At 43.0% G+C, this 8,436-nt stretch overlaps 2 protein-coding genes across 2 annotated transcripts; one reads left to right on the forward strand and one right to left on the reverse strand.

The window, feature by feature from the left end:
• Nucleotides 1-884: 884 nt before the first annotated feature.
• On the reverse strand, nucleotides 885-3,371 carry itpa (inosine triphosphatase (nucleoside triphosphate pyrophosphatase)). The gene is made up of 8 exons (XM_085152594.1): nucleotides 3,229-3,371; nucleotides 2,919-2,976; nucleotides 2,764-2,828; nucleotides 2,603-2,676; nucleotides 2,480-2,511; nucleotides 1,587-1,699; nucleotides 1,430-1,506; nucleotides 885-1,233 (listed from the first exon to the last, which is right to left on the reverse strand). The coding sequence occupies exons 1-8, from the start codon at nucleotides 3,289-3,291 to the stop codon at nucleotides 1,098-1,100; spliced, it is 618 nt and encodes a 205-aa protein (XP_085008720.1). The 5' UTR covers nucleotides 3,292-3,371; the 3' UTR covers nucleotides 885-1,097.
• A 55-nt stretch (nucleotides 3,372-3,426) lies between these two features.
• mettl13 (methyltransferase 13, eEF1A lysine and N-terminal methyltransferase) lies at nucleotides 3,427-8,269 on the forward strand. Its single transcript, XM_085152579.1, has 9 exons — nucleotides 3,427-3,691; nucleotides 4,979-5,251; nucleotides 5,333-5,801; nucleotides 5,889-6,088; nucleotides 6,186-6,375; nucleotides 6,610-6,774; nucleotides 6,881-7,093; nucleotides 7,204-7,335; nucleotides 7,546-8,269. The coding sequence occupies exons 1-9, from the start codon at nucleotides 3,539-3,541 to the stop codon at nucleotides 7,836-7,838; spliced, it is 2,088 nt and encodes a 695-aa protein (XP_085008705.1). The 5' UTR covers nucleotides 3,427-3,538; the 3' UTR covers nucleotides 7,839-8,269.
• The last annotated feature ends 167 nt before the right edge of the window (nucleotides 8,270-8,436 follow it).

Here is an 8,436-nt window from a genome sequence, read left to right on the forward strand (position 1 = left end):
AAAACATGAATATTGTTCCTGTTAGTAGGCTTGGACAGTGTATTGAAATTTAGGTATCATGCCCTTATCATACCTTTCAAATGATCCAACATTCACACAGACAGTGGGGCTTTGATTAATGCTTCAGCACTTACAGCAATTGTTTTGTCTTTTACCTCTAGTAACCTGAAGCCTGGCAGGCAGACTTCGTATTCTGGGAAAAACTAGTAATGTTTCCTGACAAGAACAAAACAGCTTCTTTTTTTCTTTTCTTTTTTTTGCATCTGAGTCAGAGGTCTAGGGAAAACAGGGTGGTCGGTCCTGTGTTTGCACTTTTATTTCTGAAACTGTTACTTTTACTGATTATCAATGTTATTAATTAGATGGGAAAACTTTAGAGTATGCAGTGCGTCATGCAGGAAAGATAAGTGAGAACAATACACAACTGATTCAAGTGAATGAAGTGATTAAACAGTTGGTAACAGTAGAAGCAGACATGCTTCTACTGCTGTGGAAGCATGCGTCACTGATTCAATACATGTGGGAGATATTAGTCACAGGTGTATGCATAGTTCCTGCTTGGAGGCTTTCACCTCATGGGTCATTTATAACCCAAGATTCTTTGTTATCACTGTGGTGTTTGTACTGAACACCCCGCTCTCCACTTCAGGGACCCTCCCCTCTCTGGACTCCAGCCATGTGCTTCCCTCCCCAAATCCAGGAGCCAGTCTCAGCCACAGAGGAGTCTGCTGCTCTCATCAGGACCCTGGAGCTCCTGTTTTTTTTATGAATCATACTCTTCCTCAGTCTATCTTTGTCAGTCCTTGGAAGCAAAAACTCAGAATGTTGTCTCAGAGTATCCAAGAGGTAATATTCAAAGAGAAATGTTCACATGGACGATTGCATTTGTTCAAAAACATTTATTAAAAAAATAAGAGAAAACAGATATTACGCAGCACTTTGCCCGCTTAAGAGACCAGGGGTATGCATCAAAAATGTTTTATCTTTTATATTTTTCTGGGCTAACAAACAGTGTCTTATTAAGGAATATTTTCTCCCTTTATATTTGATGCATAATACTGCAACTTCAAAGCCTGAAGTTGGAGCAAAAGTTATCTTTAGTCTTCCTCCTCTTTCTTCTTCTTGGTCTGTGGTGAGGTATTGTTGGTTTGCGAGAAACACTCAGACATGGCAGCAAGTGCCCGGTACCGGTGGGAGATTGAATTTTTAACTTCTTTGGGCAGTTCAGCATAGCTGCAGAGAAGTGAAAAGAAATTAGTAGTGAAAATTATTATTTGATACAAATGTTAAATAATAACAGTAATACTTCATCCGAAGTGCACCGCATGAAGCAAAAAGGATTTTGTATGGTTGATAATGCAGAGGCAGTGTGTTAACCTCTGGCTCCCCTTGTTGGTCGAAAGGGGGAAATGCAAATTGTTGTGCTTACGTTTTGTCATATCCATCTGGCTGGAAACAGGGATCCCAGCCAAAGTCTCGAGGCCCCCTGGGTTCTACAATGCACCCCTGAAAATACCACAGGAGTCAATTCAAAATACACGCACAAAAGCACAAACACCAGGACAGATTTACAGAGACAGACTGACCTCTGTTTTCCCTCTGAAGAGCTGAATGGGTTCATCTTTCCCAGCAGAGTACGCAAAAGTGCAGAGAGCCCATGCAGATTTATCCTCAAATCCAGCTAGAAGTTTGTACAAGCCTAAAACGTATTTTAAAAATAATAATTAAAAAAAAGAAGAAAAAACCCTCAAAAGTCAACACTAGTTTTTCTAAAGAAGCTCTGCATAATCCCAGAATGTTGATTTGGTTTATGTGAAGTGATTGTGCAACTTCTTCAGTATCAGCTGACTGCAGGTTTATAAACAGATTTTAAAATTTAACTATTAAGGTGCTTGTATAAGAATGAGCCACACGATTAGTTGATGACTGCTGATATGCAAATATGAATGGCCATGAGTACTACTAACAAAGAACTGGGGAATGGCTCCAATCACGGCATTGTAAAACGGTAGGAGATGTACTTTTAGAACTGAGGAAGGGGGCCTCTATTTTTATATCAATGCCCTCCTCGCTCAAACCTTCATTCTTTCCTGTCCAGAATCTGCACATCTTCATCAAAAGATTGGCCTCTGGCTTGTAAGTGTAGACTGGCCTGTTCAGGTAACACTTCCGTGCAACATGCCTAGCCAGCAGTTGTTTGGTTTTTCTGAAGAAAATTCTAATTGGCATATCTGGTCACGTGAGTCATTGTTAAGCAATGGTGCTGATCTTTATGCAACCGTACTGTCTATAAGGTTTGGGAGCCTGCAGTGAAGTCATCTGGATAAGGGATGACAGGTTTCTCCAATTGAAAGCAATCTGCCCAAATGAACTGACTCAACTTTCTGGGATTTCCTAACTTGATTATCAAGCATCCATCAAGCTCTGCATAAGTTTGTTTAAACAACACATTCTAGATAGCATTTATTTCATTACTTACCTTCTGGTTTGAGTTTTTCCAGGAACCATTTACTATGGAAACAAATATTTGTTTTAAAATTGACGCTCACTATCACTATGTAAGATGATATCATTGAATACATACTTTAGATAGTTGACTTACATGTAAGGACCAGGTAATCCCCCCAAAGCTCTGAAACATAGACAGGTGTCCTCTACTATGACTGGTCCATCAATCTGAATTGGGGGGGGGGGGGGGGCGGGGTGTGTGTTAAGGCACTGTCTTTAATTAATACGCGATATAGCAGTGGTATTATATTGTACCTGTCGTGCAGCCTCCTTACACTTCTGTATGGAGATCTCATCTGGCTCTCCCTGGTATTCAGGCACTGCATAAAGAAAATTTTGCAAAAGCAATGACCACATAATTTTAATGTATTTATTTTTCTTTAGGCAGTGGTGTTACTTTTGATACTCACAGTCGATCTTTTTCGCCACTAGTTTGTAGGGAAACTTGTCGCCCAGTATGTGAATGACCTGATGGATCACAAACAAGCAGACGAAGCATAAATCTTCATAAATCTTGTGAGGCCTTTTTGTGGCAAACGAAACAAGGGATTTCTGGATTAAGTTACTGCTCCAGTCTCAATTTCACTTTAACTAGCTAGCAAAACATGCAGCATGAAAAGGACCGTTAAATGAATACATATTCTTCCTGGAACGGATGAGAAAGGCCACTCCGACCGTAAACATACAATCCATCTTAGGTATGAAGTATTTGTTTCTTACTTCTTCAAGTTTTTTTGCGTTCCCTGTCACGAAAACCACAGACCTTCCAGCGGGTACCGCCATGATGAATTGAACCCGGATGACTAACAACAGCGAACCGAGCACTTCCACATATGCAGCGACCAATAACAGCAACTCTGAAAGCCTCAGCCAATCATCGTTAAATCTGTAGGGGCACTCGACCAATCAGCAAGCGGTACTGGAAGCAATGTGTTCCGGGTGGAAATCAGAGCCAAGTGCCATGTGTAGAAGCGGCTGTAGGTAAAGTTACGGTAAAAATCTGCAACGTTTTGAACCATCACAGCCGACCATGAGTCTTTTACCTCGCACCGCCGAGGAGTTCAGCTCTGCTGAGTACTGGGAGAAGTTTTTTAAGAAGAGAGGGGAGAAGGCTTTTGAATGGTATGGAGACTACAACAAACTGTGCGGTGTGCTGCACAAATACATCAAAGTCCAAGATAAGGTAAATTGGGTGACGGAGGGGTTTGGCGAAACACTCACTGATTCTTTTAATACTGCATTAAGAAATTTAGTTTGCCAGATGATTTCAAGAGCAACAGTGATATGCAGAGCTGCAGTAACTACAGAGAGCTGATATGCCAGATCATCAAGATATGGGGAAAAACTGTTAAAGATAGATTGAGGAGAGAACTGATGATCAGCAAGCAACAGTATGCCTTTATACCGAGAAAGAACACTACAGAGGCAATGTTTGTTTTAATGGAGAAATATAGAGAAAGTCTGAAGGAGTAGCACTGTGTCTTTAGAGAAAGCATATGATAGGGAGTCAAGAACGGAACTGTGGTACTATGTGAGGAAGTCAGAAGTATGTTTGGGTAATGCAGACATATATGAGGTGTCCGGTAGGAGTGACAGATTGGTTGAAGGTGGGGGTGGGATTACATCGGGGATCTGTTTTGAGCCCCTTCTTGTTTGCTGTGGTGATGAATAGATTGACCGTTTATGTCGGGCAGGAATTTCTGCAGATGACAGACAGACACATGACCTGTGGTGAGAGTAGGGATGCAGACGGGAGGGAGCCTTGAGAGATCCAGTATTCTCTGGATAGAAGCCCAATGAAAGTCAGTGAAACGAGACAGAATACATGTTCGTGAGTGAGAGGGAGATAGGTGTAACAAGGAAGAGGAGTAAAGGTAGCAAGTTTAAAAAGTTGGGGGCAATGAACAGTGCACAAGAGAGGTGAAGTGGGGTGGAGACAATTTTCAGGGTAATTTGTAATAGAATTATAAAATTGAAGGTTTACAAGATGGGACTGAGACCTGCTATGATGTATATTCTGAAGCCAGTGGCACTAACAAAAAGATAGGAGGCCGAGCTGGAGGCAGAAGAGTTGAGGAGTTGAGTGTATCAGAGGAAAAATCCTGTTCAAGCAGTTTGGATAAAAAAGTCAGAGAAGCAAGGACGGGTTTGGACCTTTACAGAGAAGAGATGGTGGATATATTGGACAAAGAATGCTGAATATGAAGCTGTCAGGCAGGAAGAAAAGAGAAAGACCTCAGAGAAGGTTCATGGATGTAGTGAAAGTGGACATAGGAGGATGTGAGGGACTGGGTGAGATGGAGGCAGGTCATCTGCTCTGATGACCCCTAAAGAGGAAAGCTGAGCAAAGAAGAAAAGTTTACCAAATCATCCACCTCCTGAAATGTGGATGATTGGATGCACACTGATTGTGCCTTGGTATATTTCTTGCCTTGATAAGTGACCACTAGGCTTTATTTCTGTCCTTCAGGTGCTGGTGGTTGGTTGTGGTAACTCTGAGCTGAGTGAACAGATGTATGATGTTGGCTACAAGCATCTGACCAATATAGACATTAGTGAGACTGTGGTCAACAACATGAACCAGCGAAATGCTGAGCGCAGGCCAGGCCTTACCTTCCATCAGGTGGATGCTACTAAAACTCCATATGAGGATGCAAGCTATCAGGCTGCTCTGGACAAGGGCACCTTAGATGCTATGGCATCTGAAGAAGAAGGAGCTTTGGCCAGGAACATGCTCACAGAGGTGAGAAGCAGGTTGATCAGGCTGTGCATCATCAATATACACCTCTGCATGAACTTCACTGTGTTTTTCTTGTGTTTCCAGGTGGGTCGTGTGCTAAGTGTCGGGGGTCGTTATGTCTGTGTGACACTGGCTCAGGAGAGCGTGATCAAGTTGGCTGTGGAGCATTTTGTTCAGCTCGGCTGGGCAGTGAGGCTCCACTGCCTGCAGGAAGAAAACAGGACAGAGGAAGACTCGTTTGCTCTGCCTGTTTTTGTTCTGGTTTGCACCAAGTTCCGTCAGCCTATGCCCACACCCATTCTTGAGATGTGCCTCGGAGAGGATGGAGCCCCTGTCCGTCACACGCATGTTTCTGAACTGTTGTCAGTTGTGAGGGAGCATCAGGCTTACTCCGTCTTGAGAAAGAGGCTCCGGACGAACACTGATGCCAACTCAAACCTCTCGCTCACGCTCTGCCATGCAAAGACCGGCCTTCCCAGATACACTCTTACAATACAAGATTCTCCACCAGGTGCTAAGGTTCCAAGATCTAACCAGTTTGCTATATTTATCGGTGAGCCCAGGCTTCAATTCATCACGTTTCTGCCTTCTAATGGAATTGGGTGTATTTAGTCCTTTGATTTGTTGTTTGTTTTGTCAGTTCCTCAGGGGAGTGAGACAGCCTGGCTCTACAGCTCTGGCGAGGGGCGGAGGCAGCTAGGAGCCAGTGCTAACTTTCGGCGCTTGGTTATTGTATCAATGCACAGGAATCAGGAGTACACAGAGATGCAAGCTGTCCAGTCAGAACTCTCACCAGTGGTGATGGACCTGGCTCCCCCGGGTATGCCAGCCAACCACCAGGTAACCACTCATAAGCATCCCTTTTTAAAAACACGCTATGTAAAATATTAACAGTCTAAAGAAGCACTTTCCTTTGTGCTCTTTTCCCTGTTTTCAGGTGCCATTTTTGTCTGTGGGAGGTGACCTTGGCTGGCGAGAGGAGGTTAGCAGGGGAGTGAGTCAGCTGAGTGGGGAGTATTGCGTGGAGAATGTCAAAGGAGAAGACGGAGAACTGTATCGCCGACTTGTTTTCCTGTCTAATGCTGCCCTTGTCCAATCAGAGAGCCGTCTGGTCTCATCAAATACAGGTAATGTCTTATACTTTCCTGATTTGTTTCACTTAATAATAAAGTATTTTTATGAATAGTCTTTTTACAAGTAAATAATTAACCTACCGAGCACAACCAATGATGCATACAGTATAGGGAGATTACCAGTTAATACCAGAATGCAAGAAACTGAGCAAACCAAAACGCAAAAGGAAAAAAAGGAAGATGTCGAAGTTGTACAGCTCTTAATTTTATTGTTTTGTATTTGGGCAGCGACAAGTCAGAAGAAAAAGAACAAAAGGAAGGCCAAGGCATCAGCAGCTCCAGTAGCATCTTCAACCTCCATGACTGTGGACAGTGGCTTCCTCTGCTGTGCTCACCATGAAGTCATGGTGGCTTGTCTTGCCATGCTTGGCGTGGGCATGCCACAGAACAAAGGTGTGTGTATGTAGGAAGAACCTATCATGTAATTTATGCATTTATCACTCTTCAATTGCTCTAAAATATCACATTCAGTTAAACTTCATTCCCTAATCCTTCCTAGACATCCCAGTGTCAGTGCTCCTGGTGGGGCTCGGTGGAGGAGGCCTTCCACAGTTTCTGCGGGACTTTATGCCCAATGTAACTATTGAGGTTGTGGAACTAGACCCAGTTGTGTTGGAGGTGGCTAAACAATGGTTTGGGTTTCAACCAGATGACCGTTTGACTGTCACTCTTGGGGATGGTCTGGAACGCATTTGTGCGCTGGAAAAAGAAGGTCAGTGAGGGTGTGGATTACAGTGCAATTAAAAGTAATCCATGAATATAATGGTTCATCAGTATTAAAAATAAAGTATGTTTTGTTTTATTTTTTTTCCTTTTCTCTAGGTGGTCATTTGTTTGATGCAATCATGTTTGATGTAGACAATAAAGATAGCACTCTGGGTATGAGCTGTCCTCCTGCTGCCTTTGTAGAAACCCCAATCCTGCAGAAAGTCCGTAACTTGCTAACTCCCAGAGGTACAGAATCATTTTAAAATACTTTATCTCTTATGCTTAAATCTTTTTTGCTAAATTGATGTGACACTTGCAACCAAAATAAAATAGACTAATAAACAGCCATACTTTTATCAGTCTCAAACATGACATGTTACTTTTTGATACAAACAGTTTATCAAAGTTATGTGATTAGTTTCCAAGTCATATCCTTTCTTTATCTCTCCCTGCCAGGTCTGTTCATACTGAACCTTGCGTGTCGAGACCCAGCCTTGAGGAAAAGCGTGCTTGAGCGTGTAAGCGGCGTGTTTCCCACCATCCTGTCTCGAAAGATCGAGGAAGAGATAAATGAAGTCCTTCTGTGCACTCATGGTGAAAGGGAGACATCGGACGCCACCCACATTTTGCCATCCTTAAACCAGGCAGCCAAGAATCTGCAGAGTGCACTGTGCTCCAGCGGGACTGAACCCAGCCGTAGGCCGCATATAGACATTGCAGAGTTGCTAAAAGACTTGAGAATAGTGTGAAGCATGTTTGTGACCATTGAGGGCTGAGGTTAACCATGTGTCGGGACAGTGTTTGAGATTGTACGACAAACATATTAAAATATGGGAAAAAGTGCTTTGACTTTGCCATTCAGTACAATGTCATTTAAAGTGTACATGTATAACATAAGCAGTCACAAATAAACATTTTATCCTTTAAACTTAAGTAGTAGAGTGGTACTGAAACTATTTCCCAATGCTGTTAGATGTCATAGATGGGACTGCATTATTTCACCACTAAATGCCTTCACTTTCTCTTTTACTTGCCTGTTTTCCATTGCACTGCACAGTGCTGGCTCCCTGCTCTGGTGAAGAATGCAACAGCGTTATTTACAGTAGATGAATCGCACACTCTGGTTCTTGTTGCAAGTGTTGAGAGGGCAGCAGCGCAGACCTCCCCACACTGGATACGTGGGATTTTAAATAGCTGGAGGAGTGAATGCTCGCGTGCTCTCTCTTAATTCGGGGTACCTTCATAACTGGCTGTGAAGTTTGTCTATCTCCTGTATAAGGGGTGGGGGCTGCTGAGTTAAACTTCTTTATTACCGCGCATGCGCACAAAACTTTTCCGTAAGCTGTC

Source organism: Neolamprologus multifasciatus, chromosome 23 (genome assembly GCF_963576455.1).
Source record: "Neolamprologus multifasciatus chromosome 23, fNeoMul1.2, whole genome shotgun sequence".
In the NCBI taxonomy this organism is placed as follows: domain Eukaryota; kingdom Metazoa; phylum Chordata; class Actinopteri; order Cichliformes; family Cichlidae; genus Neolamprologus; species Neolamprologus multifasciatus.

Coding starts and splice junctions, on each gene's coding strand:
- itpa (XM_085152594.1), bottom strand. CDS start 3,291: ATGGCGGTACCCGCTGGAAGGTCTGTGGTTTTCGTGACAGGGAACGCA. Junction 2,512..2,602: donor GGATTACCTGGTCCTTACAT/GTAAGTCAACTA, acceptor TTGTTTCCATAG/TAAATGGTTCCTGGAAAAAC. Junction 1,507..1,586: donor TCTTCAGAGGGAAAACAGAG/GTCAGTCTGTCT, acceptor TGGTATTTTCAG/GGGTGCATTGTAGAACCCAG.
- mettl13 (XM_085152579.1), top strand. CDS start 3,539: ATGAGTCTTTTACCTCGCACCGCCGAGGAGTTCAGCTCTGCTGAGTAC. Junction 5,252..5,332: donor CCAGGAACATGCTCACAGAG/GTGAGAAGCAGG, acceptor TTGTGTTTCCAG/GTGGGTCGTGTGCTAAGTGT. Junction 6,376..6,609: donor TCTGGTCTCATCAAATACAG/GTAATGTCTTAT, acceptor GTATTTGGGCAG/CGACAAGTCAGAAGAAAAAG.